The following is a 21,210-nucleotide window of genomic DNA, read 5'->3' as shown; positions in this document are numbered from 1 at the left end:
ATTACAATATCCCAGATGACCGACTACATCAGCCAAAACAACAATACAACAGCATACTTCATGGAATACTGCATCCCACAATGCAATTCGCTCAAATTAAGCTTCCATGTGTGATATTTTTCTTTTTATTATTCTCATTATTTGTTGGGAATGCAAAATTCATATTTTTGAAAATTGGAACAAAAATGCAAGATAACCATATTTACACTTGCGTTCAAAAGTTTGCGGTTTCTTTTATTTGGTTGGTTTTTCTGCATTTATTTGATCAAAAGTATACAGTAAAATAAAGACAATAGTCTGAAATATTATTACATCTTAAAATAACTGTTTTCTATGTGAATATATCCTAAAATGTAATTTTTATTCCTGTGATCAAAGCTGAATTTTCAGTATCATTACTCTTCACTCTTCAGTCACATGATCATTTAGATATGCTGATTATGCATATTTTTACTGTAACTTTTGATATATTTAATGAATCCTTGCTGAATACCAGTTATTTTAACAATTATTTTAAATAAATCTTACAGAGCCCAAACTTGTCTAGTGTATCTCTGAAATCATAATTTGATGCCACTCTGTAAATTAAATATTATTCTGCGTTATGTTTTTAAATGTTCATCTGTTTCATACTTTTTTTCATATTTTTTTTAAATAACAGGAAGTATAAGAGCATATCCTGCACAGTATGCAGTGAACAGTATGCATTATATTCAGTAGGGGTTGCACTGACTAGTCGACTTTAAAGCTCTGCCATGATGCTGTACGCTTGACGTCGACTAGTCGCTGATCGTGGCCTATAGAGGGCGCAACAGGATAACAAATCTTTGAAGTCCACTTTTACTCTCGTTTCAATACTTAAAATAACAAACAAATGACACTCGAAAAATTAGAATGTGGTGCAAAAGTTCATTTACTTCAGAAATTCAACTTAAAATGTGAAACTAATATATTAAATAGACTCATTACATGCAAAGTGAGATATTCAAAAGCCTTTATTTAGTATAATTTTGATGATTATGGCTAATGAAAACCCTAAATTCAAAATTAGAATATTGTGAAAAAGTTTTCATATCTGTAATCCATAATCATCAAAATTTTGACAAATAAATGCTTGAAATATCTCACTTTGCATGTAATGAGTCTGTATAATATATTAGTTTCACCTTTTAAGTTGAATTTCTGAAATAAATGAACTTTTGCAGGATATTCTAATTTTTCGAGTTTCACCTGTGCACTGAGAGAGCGCTCCACATATAAGTTTGATTACACCACCTGGAAGCTCAAGATTTATCACGTGAACGCTTGTTTTACACAGCTTATTGTACAGGTAAATGAATCGTCGTTCTACATCACGCACACACATCCAAATCACGAGCAGATCGCTCACACAAAAATGTATTGTCAACACCGTTCTGTGATTTATCAATAAAACAGCTTCGCAACGGGAAAGATCTATCATATATTTCATAGTAACTAAAACCCACAGCTTCACTATTAGCAGAGAGACGCTGCCATGTAGAACTAATTCACACGCACTCATGCATTCATAGAAATGTACTCTTGACTGTGCTACTGAGAACAAGCAGAAATCTGTGGGAAATATAACCACCCAAAGACAAAAGAACTGATATGATATTGTTTAAATTAATAAATTTTTAGCTAACTGTGATTTGTATATGTACATTTCTGAAGATAACACATAACTCTGAATTGTAATAATGTGCATTTTCTGTAAAGCTGCTTGCGAAAAGTGATGTGAAATGTGCAAAGATTATTAGATACCGTACCTGTGTGGGGCAAAAAGGCCATGCTTGCGATTGGCTGGCTAGGCGTCTTGCGCTGCTGCGATTGGTCGGGTTGGCAGTAGATCTGTGATGGGGTGGTCGTGTGTGTTTGTGTCTGGATGAGAAGTGGCCGAGGGGTCTTGCTCAGCTTCGCTTCCCCGTCCTGCGCTGATGCTGGGTGTGTGTGTGTGTGGAGGCACGGCGTGGAGAATGATGCTGGGAAGAAGATGTCTTTACTAAATTTGGGAGTGGTTGGCGCATCACTGGAGCTCTGTAAACAGACGGGACAGAAAAACAGGGCCAAAATGAGTTGACGTGCTCAAAAAAAAGAAAAACAGACTTCAATGGAGCCAAAGAGAAAGTGATAGAAGAAGAGAAACAGAGAGAGTGAAAGCCCCGGTCGCCCGCGCACTCTCACCGTCTTCAAACTGTCTTGCTCTCTCTCTCTCGTGCGCATATTAAAGAATTGAGTTGACTGGATATCTTTGAGAATACACAATAGAATTTGTTTTTTTTAATCTGAACTACCACTGGTTGTGACTCGTGCTAAAATAACATCGCCAAACCACACTTTCAATAAACAAACAAAAATATCTATCTAGTGATGAAATGTTTTCTGTGTTGAGACCAATCTTGTGCGATGTCCTAAACTGCCTGGATAATCACGCAAAGTGTGCCGTGGTCCGTTAATGACACGTCTGATTCGCGAACTAATGACTGATTCACTTTAATGAATGGTTAAAACAACTGATCTGTCCAACACTGAACTCGAGAGACATAAATCGGAAACACTTTACAATAAGGTTCCATTTATTAAAGTCATAATAAATATAATAATAATAATGGAAACATTCTATTAATGTTTGCTTGTATGCGGATTTACTCCATGACAAAACCAGCCCAGTCATTCGAGAATGATTCATTGTTTCCAAATAGAACTATTCAAGTCATCTGGAGAAATTGTTTTTATGTCGCAATTGTGTTTTCTATACAGAGATATCGACATCGGTAAATATCAGTATCGGCCATAACAGCAATATTAATATCAGTCATCGTTAGCGGCAATAACAGCAATATTAATATCAGTCATCGTTATTGGCAATAACAGCAATATTAATATCGGTCATCGTTATCGGCAATAACAGCAATATTAATATCGGTTGTCGGTATTTGGCCATAACAGCAATATTAATATTAGTTATCGTTATCGGCAATAACAGCAATATTAATATCGGTCATCGTTATCGGCAATAACAGCAATATTAATATCGGTTGTCGGTATTTGGCCATAACAGCAATATTAATATCAGTCATCGTTAGCGGCAATAACAGCAATATTAATATCGGTTGTCGGTATTTGGCCATAACAGCAATATTAATATTAGTTATCGTTATAGGCAATAACAGCAATATTAATATTAGTTATCGTTATAGGCAATAACAGCAATATTAATATCGGTCATCGTTATCGGCAATAACAGCAATATTAATATCAGTCATCGTTATTGGCAATAACAGCAATATTAATATCGGTCATCGTTATCGGCAATAACAGCAATATTAATATCGGTTGTCGGTATTTGGCCATAACAGCAATATTAATATCAGTCATCGTTAGCGGCAATAACAGCAATATTAATATCGGTTGTCGGTATTTGGCCATAACAGCAATATTAATATTAGTTATCGTTATCGGCAATAACAGCAATATTAATATCGGTTATCGTTGTCGGCAATAACAGCAATATTAATGTCGGTTATCGTTATCGGCAATAACAGCAATATTAATGTCGGTTATCGTTATCGGCAATAACAGCAATATTAATATCGGTTATCGTTATCAGCAATAACAGCAATATTAATATTGGTTATCGTTATCGGCAATGACAGCAATATTAATATCGGTTATCGTTATCTGCAATGACAGCAATATTAATATCGGTTAGCGTTATTGGCAATAACAGCAATATTAATATCGGTTATCGTTATCGGCAATAACAGCAATATTAATATCGGTTATCGTTATCGGCAATAACAGCAATATTAATATCGGTTATCGTTATCGGCAATAACAGCAATATTAATATCGGTTATCGTTATCGGCAATAACAGCAATATTAATATCGGTCATCGTTATCGGCAATAACAGCAATATTAATATCGGTTATCGTTATCGGCAATAACAGCAATATTAATATCGGTTATCGTTATCGGCAATAACAGCAATACTAATATCGGTTATCGGTATTTACCATAACAGCAATATTATTATCGGTTATTGGTATCAACTAATAAAAGCAATATTAATAACGGTTATCGTATCGGCCACAATTTTCACATCGGTGTATCACTACAAAGTCATATTTTTATTGCAGGATAAACAGAGTTATATTACTAAGGGCAACATGTAATTTGTAAATGTTAAAAAGTAAGTTAAATCGATCTGGTTGTCATATTAATGTCACATGAGTTCAACAGTGTCTATTTTTTACAATGTGATTTTGCAGAGTATTGTGGCCAATCACAGGCCTATTTGTTGAAAATAATGACCAATCAGAGGATTTGCTCAGAACGTGAGAATCCACTCAGTAACATTTAGTATTTTGAGTTTGTTTAGTGCAAGTTTACTAAGTTTTACATGCATACAAATCCTCCGGCCGATATTAGGCATTTTCCAAAATATCGGTATCGGCAGTTATAATGGCCGATAAATGAATATTTGAAAAATAAAATAAAAACGGACAAAACACGCTTCAATCATCTCTCCTTGGCCTGTTATATTGAAAATGTATGTTTTACAATTTTCAGTATGACGTTATCTATTGCTAAATTATGGCTCATCATAGACTAGTTAACCACAAAGCTAGCTAATGCCACTATCATCAGTGGAAGACCGCTAACGCTAACATTAATGAGTTTGGAAACCACAACGAACTTTTTCTGCCTAAATAAAGTAATGATTACTGTATTTATAACTAGCATGTCTCTAGTTACAGTTCCTGCATTGTAAAATGTAAGTTATACTTGCGAGGAGTGAACATTTAGACATAGAGAAAAAGTATCAAACGTATCTTGTGCAGAAAAGTTAGCTTTTCTTTTACACGTGTGTGAAATCCAACATTATTTAATAAAAAAAAAATATCGGCCGATATATCGGATTTTAAAACCCAAAAATATTTGTATCAGTATCTGCCTTCAAAATCGGTCGGGATCTAGAAAGTATTTGTATTTCAAGTGTTAGTTTTCCAATTGTTTTACAAAATATTTGAAGGATGAACAAAAAATATTTTTAAGTCATCACATTCAAAATAACATTTCAATTAGATAATATTCAGACTTTTGAGCTTTAAGTGCTGGAACAAGTTGTGTGAAGTACTTGAAAGCCCTTAATCCAGGGCTATTCAATTAGCTTCATTCGAGGGCCGCATTATTAAATCGAAAAGTTGAGCTGGGCCGGTGGGTTTTGCTTATTTATTGACACATAACAGTATCAATAAGTAAGCTAAAGTAAACAAAAAAAGGTTTTGCATTTACTAGGAAATGTGGTACCCAACAGTATGCAGACCATAAAAAATTACTTTTTTATAGCTATATACAAATAAATTGAATTATACAATATCATTGCTATTGGTAAGAATTATTTTATTAATAATTATTATAGGCTTAAATTAAAATATCCTGACAGTGAGACTTGGCTCACTACCACTGTATAAAAAAATGCCTAAAAAGTAAACAATTATACACACTAATGAATTATATATTCCTCTACCCCCTAATAAATCTAATGCAATTAAAATAAATGACTATAACATAGTATTCAATATAAATATTCCACATTTCTGCCCAAACCATGGTAAATTATTACATTCATGGTAAATGATTGTAAGGGTTGTGATTATGGCATTTATAGTATTCTAACTTTGTTCATGTTTCTGCTATTTACCTCATCAGTATAGTGTTGGGAATGTTAAGGCTGTTTCATCCGATTTAAAACTAGTTAAAATCATTGAGTGATTTGTGGTTTGTAAGAGAGAGGAGTGTCCGATTGAAACGCTTCTCAATGGATGTCGCAACGCTGTTTAATAATGGTATCCGGGACCGGGAGTAAACGCAACTCCTTTAAGCTTGCGTTCTGTTATCCACTGACTGGACCGTGCTGCCTAGTTCAAAGTAAACTAGTGAATCAACTGAAACCAGCGCTATTTTGTTGTTCTTACTGACCGAGAAACCGCTTCAGATGATTAAGTGACAGAACGGTCCGAACGAATCCGAATCGTTGACTGTTATGCACGCGCGTTTGGCCAATTCATGAAAAGGAAATTAATTCAGTCGACAAAAATACGGTTCAGTCGACAGAAATACGGGACACACATAATAACTGCTGAAATATTCGGACTGAAAACGTTTCTCTCAGGTCAGTCGGAGCGCTCATGGTACACACACAGTGCGTGTCATCCAGCTGCATGCGCCACGTGTAACGGTTTGTATATAGATAGAGGACCGTCACACACGCGCATATCAAACCAAATTTAGCCGCACCACCAGGAATAGGAGGGGGATGTTGGGGTGCTCTCGGGCCGCATGGAGATGATTGGCGGGCCGCACTTGGCCCGCGGGCCGCCAATTGAATAGCCCTGCCTTAATCCTTATAACAGTGGTCTAATTTGCTTGGGTTACGGTCAAAACTAACACACACTTGTCGTCACATTGAGGGAGTCAAATTTTTTGACGTGATCATAGTTTGCCTTTTCCTTTTACCTTGACTTTTGGTGAAATGACACCACTTATTCTCACAGTCAATAATACAAAAGTTGTCATAAATAAAGTATTATGAAGCAAATACAATTACGCAAGCAGGACTTTAACTCTTAGAACTGGTATAACAGCAATATAGCTACTAAAGATCCACACAATGAGCAGGAAACACTTGTTGAGCAAATATCCAACAAACTTAATCATCCAATCAGCTGCATCTGTGATGCCTACCTGTGATATAGTGCTTCGTTTTGCCCTTCACCAAGACGGACGATTCAGTTCACGCACAGCAGAAAAAGCATGTGAACGGGCAAACAAACTAAACAGCTCTGGGTCCTGTGTGCGCGTGTGTGTGTCTTGAGAGAAGCACTCAGGGACAAGCTCACCTCACGGCTCCACAAACACACTACACGACAACAGAACCAGCTGCTGCCATAGCAACATCCAAACCGCAGCCAATAGCTGATCAAACGTCCACGCACTTTGCTCTCTCTCTCTCTCTCTCTGAAGAGTTGGACTGGTGCCGATCACGTCTTTTTGGTTTTGTGCACTAATGTTCAGTAAAAGCTTCCCGTAGGAAGGAAGGAAACCGCAGCTTATTATAAAAGAAAGAACTCGATGTCGATTATGTAGAACTAGGACAAAAGACAACACTCGTAAATTTCTAAGGTCCCTTCTTTATGCCTCTATGAGATGTTTTTGTGTATTTCATCATGCGGCAGGTCAATTCTTCATTCAAAATAGTGGAATCCGTTTACATATTCTGTGTAAATGTGAGTGGTTTCTCACTGCCTGTAGGCTAGGGAGTTACAGGTGGTTGCCAAGGCGTTGCTATGAAGTTTCTGAGGTTTGTTTTTAACAAGTTGTTCCATAGTAGAGATTTCCGAGTGGTTGATAGATGGTTTCTTATTTGCCCAAGTCAAAAGAGCACACACTCAAATCTCTGTGAAATCTCGATGACTTTAGTCTCTCCTTAAATGTTAAGGCAAATTTCACATGCGCAAAAACAAACAAACTTGAATCCGATGCAAAATCCACATGGGGAAATTTCCGCAATACACTAAATTTCAGATAGTGTGGATTTCTAATGAGATACATCATATACATCTATACACACACACTCACCAAAAGGATTATTAGGAACATCTGTTCAATTTCTCATTAATGCAATTATCTAATCAACCAATCACATGACAGTTGCTTCAATGCATTTAGGGGTGTGGTCCTGGTCAAGACAATCTCCTGAACTCCAAACTGAATGTCAGAATGGGAAAGAAAGGGGATTTAAGCAGTTTGGAGCGTGGCATGGTTGTTGGTGCCGGTCTGAGTATTTCACAATCTGCTCAGTTACTGGGATTTTCACACACAACCATTTCTAGGGTTTACAAAGAATGGTGTGAAAAGGGAAAAACATCCAGTTATGCTGCAGTCCTGTGGGCGAAAATGCCTTGTTGATGCGAGAGGTCAGAGGAGAATGGGCCGACTGATTCAAGCTGATAGAAGAGCAACTTTGACTGAAATAACCACTCGTTACAACCGAGGTATGCAGCAAAGCATTTGTGAAGCCACAACACGCACAACCTTGAGGCAGATGAGCTACAACAGCAGAAGACCCCACCGGGTACCACTCATCTCCACTACAAATAGGAAAAAGAGGCCAAAATTGGACAGTCGAAGACTGGGAAAATGTTGCCTGGTCTGATGAGTCTCGATTTCTGTTTGAGACATTCAGATGGTAGAGTCAGAATTTGGCGTAAACAGAATGAGAACATGGATCCATCATGCCTTGTTCCCACTGTGCAGGCTGGTGGTGGTGGTGTAATGGTGTGGGGGATGTTTTCTTGGCACACATTAGGCCCCTTAGTGCCAATTGGGCATCGTTTAAATGCCACGGCCTACCTGAGCATTGTTTCTGACCATGTCCATCCCTTTATGGCCACCATGTCCCCATCCTCTGATGGCTACTTCCAGCAGGATAATGCACCAGGTCACAAAGCTCCAATCATTACAAATTGGTTTCTTGAACATGACAATGAGTTGACTGCACTAAAATGGCCCCCACAGTCACCAGATCTCAACCCAATAGAGCATCTTTGGGATGTGGTGGAACGGGAGCTTCATCCCACAAATCTCCATCAACTGCAAGATGCTTTCCTATCAATATGGGCCAACATTTCTAAAGAAGGCGAAAGGGGGTCAAACACAGTATTAGTATGGTGTTCCTAATAATCCTTTAGGTGAGTGTATATGAAGATGGTGCACTTGTATAAAGGGAATTAGCACCCACCAAAATTTTCAGCAGCGCTGGTTCCTGAAGTGGGCTTTTTTCCCATTCATTTCTTCCAAAGCGATTAAAAAAGTCTTTATTAAAGCGTTATAGGCCATGAACCAAGCCAACAAAGAAGCTACGAGGTGAATCACAACACTACAAACTTTGATTTGAAACAAAGTAGTATTCGAAAATTAGATAAGATACAAGACTGTGTACATAACAGCTTTAGTGAAGGAAAGAACTACGATCCCATGAACAACATAATCAAATTAAAAACAATAAAGAAATACAAAACTACTAAGCGTTTTAGAAAAAATTTGCCAGAATTTTTTAGCATATTTGACTAAATGTTTTCATGGCCCCCAGAATATTTTGTTGTATGAATATCTGAACATGCAATATATCAAAAGACAAAAAACCCTGTCTTATTCTAATTTTTAACACTTATTCTTTTTTTATCAACACTTATGTGTTGTTTTTTTGTAATATTTTGAGCACATAACTGAGAAAATAACATTTTTATCAAAAACAACATCCAGAACGATGATCAAAACACAGATGGAGTAGATCGAGATCATCAACACCCCTAAAGCTTCACAGTCCTGCAGCTCGTCCTGAGTCGACATTTTATTCAGTAACATTAAGCAGTTTTGATTTACACGCCGTTTAATGTTGATGATTGCTTTATTCTTCTTCTTCGCCTGTGTTTTGATCCAGAAATTCTGTACTCTTTCAGAAGATGTGTAATAGCGCCCCCTACCGTATAAAAGTGAAAACATAAAATTGGCATGGAAAAAGTTAAAATGTTGATTATATATATAAAATATATATTTTAAGTTCAAGTTTATTGTAAAATATGCACAGAAATATTTAAGTATTTTGAGAGTGTGCAGAGAGATTGACTCGATTACATCATTCGTAATGCTTCATTGCAGTGGGCAGAGCTAAAGAGTTATTTTGATTGTGGCGACTATTGATTGATGGAATTTTCTATGAAGCATCATGGGTAATGTAGTTTTTCCACCACAAATTCAGCTGTTTAACAGGATTATTTTTTAAGAATAAATTGAAATGATATTGGACTGACATTACCATCAATTAACAACCTCGTAGCTCACAGTAGGTGTGTCTTTAAAAAATTGGGGAAAATGAATTATATATCGTCTTTATTTCCAAGCTGACTTGAGGTTTAGATTAAACCATTAGGGAGAGGAATTGGCATTCCCCAAATGAGATGTCTGGTGTGGCCCACGGCACAGAGATTATTTACCATAATTATTTATTTAGTTTCACCTCTCAACCACAATATCTGACCATTTGTCAACACGGTATCATGTCTCTGTCCTCAACCTGCACGTTTTGACCACTAGGGGGCCAAATGGTCACACTAAAGCAGAGGCTGGTCTTAAACTAATGGAGAGAGGTGAAGAAATGAAAGACTACACCACAGAGAAGGCGTTTCATTTAACCGAGGGCTTCAGTTACACATGTAAAGTTATGCTGCGTGGAGCGCTGGCACAATCCTGTAACTATGGAAACAGTGTGTTATAAGATAAGCAGCACAACCATGTGTGAGCTTAAATATTGGTTAACCTCTCAACATACTGTACACAAAAGCGAATTAGACAACAAAGTGATATGCCAATGAGGCTATGTGTCAGTTTTGATTTGATCAAACAAAAATGTGAGCGTGACCTGCAATTTGCGTAAGAGGCTGAATTTCATAATTGCAAGTAAACAGACTGTTTCGTTGAGAAAGCCAATGGCTGATACGGTAATTATGGTTCACTCACAAACATGCAGCGGCCAGTTATCAGTTAACAGCTGCGGTATTAGTTTCATACACTCAGTCCTTTACACACTTTGCATTAAAGGAGTAGTTCACTTGTTTAAAAAACTTTTGCTGATAATTCACTCACCCCCATGTCATCCAAGATGTCCATGTTTTTCTTTCTTCAGTCGAAAAGAAATTAAGGTTTTTGATGAAAACATTCCAGGATTTTTCTCCATATAATGGACTTCAATGGGGTCCAAACGGTTCAAGGTCCAAGACACTTTCATTGCAAACTGCAAACTGTTCAAAGGGCTTTAAACAATTCCAGACGATGAATAAGGGTCTTATCAAGCGAAACGGTCGCTCATTTAAGAAAAAAAAAAGTTTGTTTTATGAGCAGAAATGCTTGTCTTGCTCTGTTCTGTGATGCGCGTTCGTGACTCTCCCGTTTGAACTCGTTTATCAAAATGAAAAAATCTTTTTTCGTGTCATTTGGTTCATTCAATGAACGAGTTGACTCGGGAAAAGATTTGTTCATTTTGATAAACGAGTTCAAACGGGAGAGTAAGGCGAGCATTTGTGCTTAGAAAACGTAAACTTTTTTTTTTTTTAAATGAGCGATCATTTTGCTTGATAAGACCCTTATTCATCGTGTGAAATCGTTTAAAGCCCTTTGAACAGTTTGCAGGTTTTTTAAATTTATTTTATTTCACCTTTATTTAACCAGGTTAATCGGTTGAGAACAAGTTCTCATTTGCTCATTTTTTTTTTGTTTTTTACATTATAATTGTATTGTGTGACTTATTTTTAGATAAAATGTACTGCAAATGATTAAGTTTTTTTGTTGTTGTTGTTTCTCAAAAAGGATAAATTATGATATTTTGTAAAGAGAAAACAGTAGCCGTTTCAAATCCAGATTTGTAAAAGGGGAAGGTAAACATAAGTTAGCTTCTTCCTTCTCCTTTTTTTTCTATATTCTTTTTCTTCTCTTTTGAACATGCTGAGATTTTGTTTTTATTATTTTTTGTTTAAATATGCTCTGTTATCATTGACCATGTTCTGAAGAGAAAAAGGAAATGAAAAGAAATAAAATTATTCATTCATTCATTTGCAACCGAGACCTGGCCAAGACAAGGCTAAAATTGCAAGACAACATAAAATTACACATTGTGTACAACATTCAAGTTGTTGCTTTAAAAGTAATGATCGGTATGAAGGATTCTAGTTTGAGAGTTTTTTGTAAATTGTTCCAATCGTTTGCAGCAGAAAATTGGAAAGAAAGGCGGCCGAATGAGGTACGGGCTTTTCTAGCAACTAGAAAGATGTATCTACTCAAGCGCAGTTTGCACTGAAATAGTCTTTTGGACCTTGAACCATTTTGTTCCCATTGAAGTCCATTCTATGGAGAAAAATCCTGGAATGTTTTCATCAAAAACCTTAATTTCTTTTCGACTGAAGAAAGAAAGACATGGACATCTTGGATGACATGAGGGTGAGTAAATTATCAGCAAAACTTTTTTTTTTAAAGTGAACTACTCCTTTAACTAGCATTAATATTTGGTGTCCCGCCAAAAGATGGCGCGGCTAAGCTATATCATGAAATGCATGTATTTTAAAAGTATTTGAAAATACAAAAAAAACGTTCCCCCCTCAGATTTACGCCATTCGTGTGACATGCATATGGGTATGAACTAAGTATACGAAAAAAACACATCCCGGAATAGTGACGCTTGCTTTGTAATAAATATCACGAATTTAAATAATAGTTACCATTGTAAATGTCTACAAGGGCGTTAGCATTTATATGTTGTTGTTGTCGTTCACAGTGAGGTCCCATATTCCCATGCACAGGATAAAACACTTTCACATGTAACTGTGAAAAAAAAAGCCAGTCCTCATATGCGAGTTTGCAATAGTGAAATATACTTGCTCTCTGTTGGCTTTCCTCTGAACTCTATAGCCGCAGAATGACTCAAACGACAACAAACAAAAGCATTCATAACTAGGGTTGGGTATCGTTTGAATTTGAACGATTCTGATTCCGATTCCTTGTTTCGATTCCGGTTCCTAACGATTCTCGATTCCGATTCTTTTAAGAGGGAGGGTCAAAAAAGTTTAGCTAACCTTGCTAACCAACAGCCTTTCTGAAGGAAATACTCCTTTTGTCACAAATTTAGCATTTTGCCGAGATTTCGTTATTTTTAGAAAAGTGAAGCCACACTTTGGATCGCCGACGTAAGCTACTCATGTTCGACTCGCGTGGTTATGCCAACACTTCCGGTAGACGCTTCTTCGTTGGTGTTGTTCAGCGGTTTCTTCTTCCGCTCGGCGGACTGTGAATATCGAAACTAGGAATCGAAATTTTAACTTTTGAACGATTCCGGGAAAAACGAAAAGTTAGTCTCGGTTCCAATCGATACTCGATTCTCGATACCCAACCCTATTCATAACCCCTCAAAACAACAGCAGCTCTTAAATATGGAGAGAGTGAGCGAGAGACTATATAATGAGTGAGCATTAGACAGCACAAAGAGACAGAAACCCACTGACAGGAAGTAAATGAACTCCAAACATGTTAATGGACCTTCAGCAATTACAGCAATTGAGGAATTACAGAGGCTTAAATGTGTCTGAATGCTGCGCACGAACTTCAGGAGCGACTGGGTTTATGTGGAGTGGACAATGCGTTGCCCAACTTGGTTGCATATAAAAAACACCAAATGGCAAACGAAATGAAAGGGGAAACGCAACCGAGCTTCGAGCTCAGAACAGGTTTACTCGCGGACCGATCTCCATCACCCAACACTATTACTACACAGTGCTGGGAGATGCAGTGAATTCGCCACAGTATTAATAACATCACTGTGAGATCTAGTAAGAAGCCTTCAAATTCAGCGCATAATGCTCTGATATAAACAACAGGTATCAGATCAAATAGAGCTGATGTGGAAACCAGGAGAAACACTGTGTAATGAACGAGACACCCAACTAGAGCTCGATCGATAAAGGATTTTGAAGGCCGATACAAATATTTGTTGGTTTTAAAATCCGATATATATCGGCCAATATTTTTTTGTTCAGAAACGCTCAACAAAACATTAACAGATTTCCCTAACATTAGTTATTTTTGAGTTTTAACTAAAATAATAAAAAAAGAAACTTATTTCTATTGTCACAACAGAACAGAGGAACATCAAAATATATTAAAGTTCTGATAAATAAAATAATAATTAGTCCCTACATTGCCTTATAAGCTTTCTGCAATCTGGATCAGCAGGATGTGTGGCGCGTTATACAAAAGTGTTGCCAACAGGGACGTAGGTGTAGAGTGCCCTCTGGTGGACAAACTATACAACTCCAACACTCATGACATGGTTCAAGCGTGTTTCGTCTGTTTCTTTTTTTATTTTTGAAATATTAATTTAATCGGCCATTATAACTGCTGATACCGATAGTTTGGGAAATGCCTAATATCGGCCGGCCGATATATCGGTCTGGCTCTACACCCAAGTTTTAACCCGAAAATAGTCATATAACCATTGCAATAACTCCGAAAGCTATTCAGTTAAGGTAAAAAACTGCCTAGTGCTGCTTGATAGTCAGGAAGAGTGCACTCGCCACCAAGTGGACAGGGTGAGAATTACAGTTAAATTGCAAAACATCAGCCTCATTGTAATCTGTCAAAATGACGGATCGGCTTTCAGATTTCTCCATCCCTGCTACAAAACATTTCGGCAATGATGGAAAATTATCGGTTAACGCGACCTCAGGTGTGAGGTTTACAGCACCTTTGTTGCAGTAAACTTGCACGATGTTCTTGAATGAATTGAACGCCAGTCTGTTATTGTAGGGACATCGACTTTGCATTTTCACTCCCATAAACATGATGATGAAAACGAATTGCAATTGGTTGATTTACATGTCAGTCAGTCGGCCTCCGGGCGATCCTTTTGGCCAATGAAAGCTGTGAAGGAGTCCAGACCTTCTGCATTCATTACCATCTGTGTAAGGTTGAAAGACTCATCCCCATGCTAAAAGGGGGTGGAAAAGATTTTCTTTTCCATACAATGTAAGTGAATGAGGGCAAATGATGTCAAGCTCCAAATCTGACAGAAATAGTCCAGATAACTGCACTAACCTACAAGGCGACTGAAATAGGAGACATTAAGTTATGGCGTTTGGTGTCAAACATGTCTTGACGAGCCATATTTGAATTGCCACGTTATGTGGCCAAAAAAAAAACAAAAAAAAAAGGAAATCAGCAAATTTGACACAGACCTATCATATGACTTCAGAACAATATAGTGAAAAAGCTGTACTGATTACTATTATGGTGCTTTTTGTCATTTTTGTTAACTTGTATAGATCTTTTGAGCCAAAAATCTCATTTTGTTTTCCAGACAGAAAGTCATACGAGTTCGGAACGAGTGTGAGTAAATGACGACAGGACCTTGAGCTCCGGGGGAAAATCCCTGTAATAAATGAACTGCAAGTCACTTTGGATAAAACTGCGAGCCAGATGACTAATGAGTAATCAGTACAAATTTGGATACAGAGAAACCCTTTGACACACACACACACAGAGGTGAGTTATGATCGTACAGTGACTGATTGCACGACTGAATTCAGTCGTGTTTCACTTATCTGGTAGTCTTGAGCAGGTTTGGTGCTCTGCGGTATATAACATACACAGAAGCTTTTCTGATGAGCACCCCAACCCACTCTCTCTCTCTCTCAAACCAATGCACGAACCCACGCTTCCCACCGACAGGCGCGTGTTCCTGTCTGCCTGACTGCTTCAGAGAGCCGTGACTTCTGAGGTAAACAACAAAGAAAGAAGACCTGCTGAATAAACACAGCGCCTCAGACAGTCTGAGTTCAATTTGAGCTAGTCTTTACTGACCGTCCTCCACTCGTTTTGAGTCAGTGGTTCAGTTAGTGACTGAGAAATCTGACGCGATTCACTGAGAAAGTACGTCCAGACCAATAACTATCATGTTTTCTGACTGGCATATCACAATGGTGTAATTATGATTCATATTAAACTGTTTTAACCCTCAATCGGGTCAGGGGTCTATATGACCCCAATCGACTTTTACTTAATAAAAAAAAGGTTTCCTTCATCTCAGTGGAATAAGATTTTGTGACTTTTCATACATTATCTATCTATCTACACACACACACAAAACTGGGCTTGATTCGGTTGTTCTGAAGGTATGTAAAAAAAAAAATGTTTACACTTCTGGTCTTCGGGGTCAATATGACCCCACATTGAAATGAATGGGAAATGTGAAAAAAACTAAATATAGACCATTTCACAAGATGTAAACAACACTGGTCCAGAAGCACTTCCTGTTTCAGTTTTTTAACACTACATAAAAGCTGGGATAAAATACAACCAACAGAACATTTAAAACTGAATCAAAAAGTTAAACAAACATCTTTAAGATGTTTTCTTTACATGTGAAATAAAGAAAACAGTTACAAACTGAAACAGGAAGTGCTTCTGGACCAGTGTTGTTTACATCTTGTGAAACGGTCTATATTTTCTTCATGTGTCAAAAAAAAAATAAAAAATAAAAATCCGACATAAATCAGAAAATTTTTACACAGAAATGAAGGCCTAGTGCTAGAGCATAAATGCAATGTATCATAAAAAATTATATTTCATATGCAAGCTAATGGTGTAGTTGAGTAATTGTGTGGTATATGGATACAAAAGTACTATATATCTCCAAAAACACAGCATTAATGAATAGATGAGAAGTAAACAAAAAAAAAAAGATATATTATTTGTATGATTAAAAATTTATATTTTTTGTACAATTACTCAATCAATTGTTGGGGTCGTATAGACCCTGAAGTCCAGAAGTGTGAACAGGAAACGAAGACCATTTGAAGGTTAAACTCAATCCAAACAAGCTTTGTTATAATAAAAGCTTAATATATATATATATATATATATATATATGGGAGTAAAACTGGTGGTGTCATGTTGGAACCATAATCACAATTTATATATATATATATATGAAGAGTTCAGATGCAAAAGCCTCTAAGTGCCAATTGAAATGTTCTTCTAAAATGATCATTTTTATCAAGCTTGTATATTTAAGTTCAGTGATTTCACTTAAATGGCAATGATGATTACCTATTAATTGTTATTTAAGTGAAATTACTGAACTTAAATATACAAGTTTGATAAAAATCATCATTAAAGAAGAAAATTTCAAATGGCATTTAGAGGCTTTTGCATCTGAACTCTTCATATATATATATATATATATATATATATATATATACACACACACATATACACACACTACCATTAAAAAGAATTTTTTTTTTAAGAGATTAATACTTTTATTCAGTAAGGATGGATTAATAAGCGAAAATCTCTTTCAATTAAAGAAACAAATGTATGTTTCCACAAATATTATGAAGCAGCACAACTGTTTTCAACATTGATAATAATAAGAAACGTTTTTTGAGCAGGAAATCATCATATTAGAGTGATTTCTGAAGGATCATGTGATTTTTAAATTGTAATAATTCACTATATTACTGTTTTTACTGTATTTTTGATCAAATAAATGCAGTCACAGTGAGCAGAAGAGACTTCTTTCAGAAACAATGACTCGCCTTAGTTTTACTCCCAAAAAATTGTATTTACATGCATGTTTTAAGTAAGGGTTAATGCCCGACGAGGTGTCCATTGTCAGGTTTTAATGGACGACGGCGAGGCGTAAACCGGCCGACGCGCAGCGGAGGACGGTTGCCTCCGCCGAAGTCCATTAAAACCTGACAATGGACACCTCGGAGGGCATTAACCCGCTTATACCATGGTCACTTGCCAAATAAAACATTTTTAAAACATTAGTTTATATTTTAATTAGGCTAAATCTAGTTTTTACAAATAATAACTTGCATTGCCTGACTGTTTATTTAGCAACCGGAGATATTTATAGTCCGCTTAGCTCGTATCCCTTCAGGTTCACAAATGTATTTTTTTTTTCATGAAACACAAAAGGTAGGCATAGGTTTTTTTTTATTACACATAAAACAATTAATCAAACAACAATAAAAAAACAATTAGCTCTGAGCTCCAGCGATTTGCGCTTAACGTTATAGAGGGCAATAAATTAATCAGATCAAAGAGAGGGTCATTTGCCTCAGGCTCCTTAGGCTTGAAACGCTGTAACGTTCAGCCTTCTCCTGCCTTGGTTGTCTGGACAGCTGCGTAAAACTCCCACAGGGTCTCATTCAGGGGTGCGTTTCCCGAAAGCATCGTTATCCAACTATGGTCGCAAGTTACGTCGTTACCAATAGAGTTCAATGGAGCAGCGCAGCAGCGGTGTAATTTCCTCCGTTTTATTTACATTTTTTCTTTCTTCAGCAGCATACCAGTCGTCAAAGTTGCCATATTCTCCATAAATGTTAAAAGAAATAGCACGAAGTCGCTCATTGTTGTATTAGGCTATAATATCTAACGTTAGATGACAGAGCTAGAGCATGTGACTGCCTGTTGCTATGGTTACTCACAGCCGTTGTGGGCAGCGCATTTATTTATTCATTTCGAATGGTAAACAGGCAGTTTCACCAGAACTACTTTACTAGGTGTCCTCTATCACTTTTTAACGGACACCCAGCAGCCAATCAGAATCGAGTATTCACCCAGACCATGGTATAATATTCAATAAACCATATTTTGGAGAAAATATGTGAGAAATATATATTAAAACAGTAAACAGTCTCAGAATATCAGTCAGAGAAGATAAAACTTTGAGGGATTCTGTCATTTGTAAACTAAAAAAAAAAAGTTATCTGGCACTTAAATGTCATTTTAGCAGCCATCGGCTCACATTTCTTTTTTATTCTGGATTATTCTGGTTTTTGTTGTGGTTTTCAATGTTCTCGCATAGTCGCAAGCTTAAAACACACAAAAAAATTACACAGGGACTGTATTTCCTGCGGTTCGTGCAGGAAACATTGATGAGAAAAGACAGATTACCGTTTTGTACCAGACATTCAAATTGGCAAAATAGCCCAGACATTATCTAACAACATTCACCTGACCATCATATCGATGCACAGCAGCGTTATACAGTGCTGTGCGTCCCTCACTGCGATGGAGTAATACACACTAATGGTGGACCAACAAGATCGACCTGTCGCTTATCAGACAGAAAACAATGTAGTAATGGCGTATTAGAGCAAAGTAAGCAGCAGAGAAGATGAAGAGAGACAGCGACTGAAATGAAAGCCATTGAATCGGGGAGCGAGTTGAGTGGGTGAGAGATGGAGAGAGTAAAAGAGAGAGAGAGAGAGATGAGACACACACCGGGGGCTCTTATACGTTTTGCCCAGACTAGTTTCAGTGCACTAATGAATGGCTAATGAAAAGAGAGAACGCTCCTCTTATTCTGGAGCGAACGAGAGCTGATGTCAGTGTGTGTCTCTGTATCAAACCCAGACAACATCTCACACACTCTGGGTGTGTTTGATATGGCACACACTCAACATTCACTAACGTTCACGCGTTTGGGGTCGGTTAGATTGTCTCTTACGCTCATCAAGCTGCATTTGTTTAATCTAAAATACAATAAAAACTACATTTGTGAAATGTTATGTTTTATTATAATACATTGAAAAATGTCATTTATTCCAGTCAAGGCCAAGCTGATGTTGAAAACATTTGTGTGGCTTCATAATTTGAGCAAAAAGTGCAGTATTGTTTCTCAGGGTTCTTTGATGAACATAATGCATTTATATAAAATCTTTTGTAACATTATAAATGTCCTTACTGTCACTTTGATCAATTCGATGCAACCTTGCTGAATAATAAAAGTATTCATTTCTGTAAAGAAATGTTAGTGACCTCAAACCTTTTATTCGCATCCTGCAGAGCCGTGACCAGAAATGAAACGCAGAAAACACTTGTGTGATGAATGAACTGGAAGAATTGAGCGATAGTTTAACATCGTTTTGAGACTAATTAGAAATTTAGAGAATATTTTATTAAAACAATGTCCTCAGAAAGAATTAAAACTGAAAGATTTACTTCAACAAATCCATTATTAACCAACAGAAACCTGGATGTGGAAAAGTTTAATTTTAAAACATATTAATACGTAGATTAAATTATATTTTAAAAGATACCATTAAAATATAGGATCAATTAAAGGGATAGTTCACTTTGAAATGAATTTTTGGTGTGTTTTAGCTTACCTCAAGGGCATCCAAGATGTAGGTGTCTTTGTTTCCACAGTATTTTCAATTTTGATACTTTTAGGTCAAATCGTTCTTGTCTGTCATTCATATAATGGAGGTCTATGGTCACCACCTCAAAGAGCATGCACAGAGAAGTCCAAATTAAACATGATTTAATGACTCGTAAATGTAAGTACACACTGATGGCCTAAGACAAGAAACGAGCGGTTTGTGTGAGAAAACGAACAGTATTTATATAGTTTTTACCACAAAGCACCCGCACCCTCAGATCACTTGGACGTGGCTGTGGTTATAAGAGGTAAAAACGATATAAATACTGTTCGTTTTCTCACACAAACCGCTCGTTTCGTGTCTTAGGCCATCAGTGTGTACTTACATTTACGAGTCATTAAATCACATTTAATTTGGTCTTCTCTGTGCATGCTCTTTGAGGTGGTGACCATAGACCTCCATTATATGGCCAACAGACAAGAACGGTTTGACCTAAAAAATGTCAAAATTGAAACTACTGTGAAAACAAAGACACCTACATCTTGGATGCCCTTGGGGTAAGATAAAACATATCAAAAATTAATTTCAAAGTGAATTATCCCTTTAATGTATTAAAACAATAATAATAAACAATTAACATTAACATTATATAAATACAAAGGCTGATAAACAAATAAAAAATAGTGTCCATAATTTAGTTGTGTGCCTTTTTAGTGCATCACTTCAAACTGTCAACAATGATACGTTCGACTATATGACAGTCTAATTTGCATAATGCATACGCCATTTTTTCAAATAGTAGACAGTATTTAGTATGTAGTGAGTATGCAGTGTTAATAATCTTTCCCAAACACAACCTCATCAAAAGTTTTCATTATTTGAACAGCGAGAGGAATCGAGGTATACTAGCAAACGGCGGATAATTATTGCATCTAATAAATGTGTGAGTGTGTGTGGGAGAGGAGAGAAAGAGAAGCAGAAATGGGTAACACTATATCCAAATGTGAAAACATCCAGCGAGTCTGCTGTGTTTCCAATGGAGTGAGCAGAGGAGAGAAAATTGCATTTGCATTCCAGTGGGAAAAGCAGGAGTGTGTGTTATTTCCTGGAGTGAGACAGAGTGTGTGTGTGTGTCCTACCTGTCTTTGTGCCGACGTTGCCATTTGAATCTGGCAGAACTTCACAGCTTGATCCAGCGCTACATCCTCATCCACCTTCAGAAACACAGAAATATGAGAAATAACATGAACACTATCATTCATCACAAGCATGTGAAAGCAGCCACGAGGTTTGCAGTGTTGTCTCATGTCATGTTAACCGCATCACTCGCGTTTTACAAACCATTTAAAAACTCGGGAAAACAATTAGCATACTCTGAATTTGATATGTGCGGCCTAGAC

At 36.8% G+C, this 21,210-nt stretch overlaps 1 protein-coding gene across 6 annotated transcripts in view; it reads right to left on the bottom strand.

The window, feature by feature from the left end:
* The window catches only part of cabin1 (calcineurin binding protein 1), a 154,608-nt gene that overhangs the window by 8,179 nt on the left and 125,219 nt on the right, over positions 1-21,210 (bottom strand). For all 6 annotated transcript variants that reach the window (XM_089119272.1, XM_039675057.2, XM_039675058.2 and 3 more), the window contains 2 exons: positions 20,950-21,024; positions 1,791-2,058 (listed from right to left, as the gene is read on the bottom strand). In XM_089119272.1, the coding sequence (XP_088975398.1) occupies positions 1,791-2,058; positions 20,950-21,024 (343 nt within the window). The remainder of the gene's footprint in view (positions 1-1,790; positions 2,059-20,949; positions 21,025-21,210) is intronic.

The sequence above is a fragment of the Pimephales promelas genome, chromosome 14 (assembly GCF_988280905.1).
Source record: "Pimephales promelas chromosome 14, fPimPro1.hap1.1, whole genome shotgun sequence".
Classification (NCBI taxonomy): domain Eukaryota; kingdom Metazoa; phylum Chordata; class Actinopteri; order Cypriniformes; family Leuciscidae; genus Pimephales; species Pimephales promelas.
Note: the sequence above shows the minus strand (reverse complement) of the source record. Positions and strands in the feature narration are given on the sequence as shown.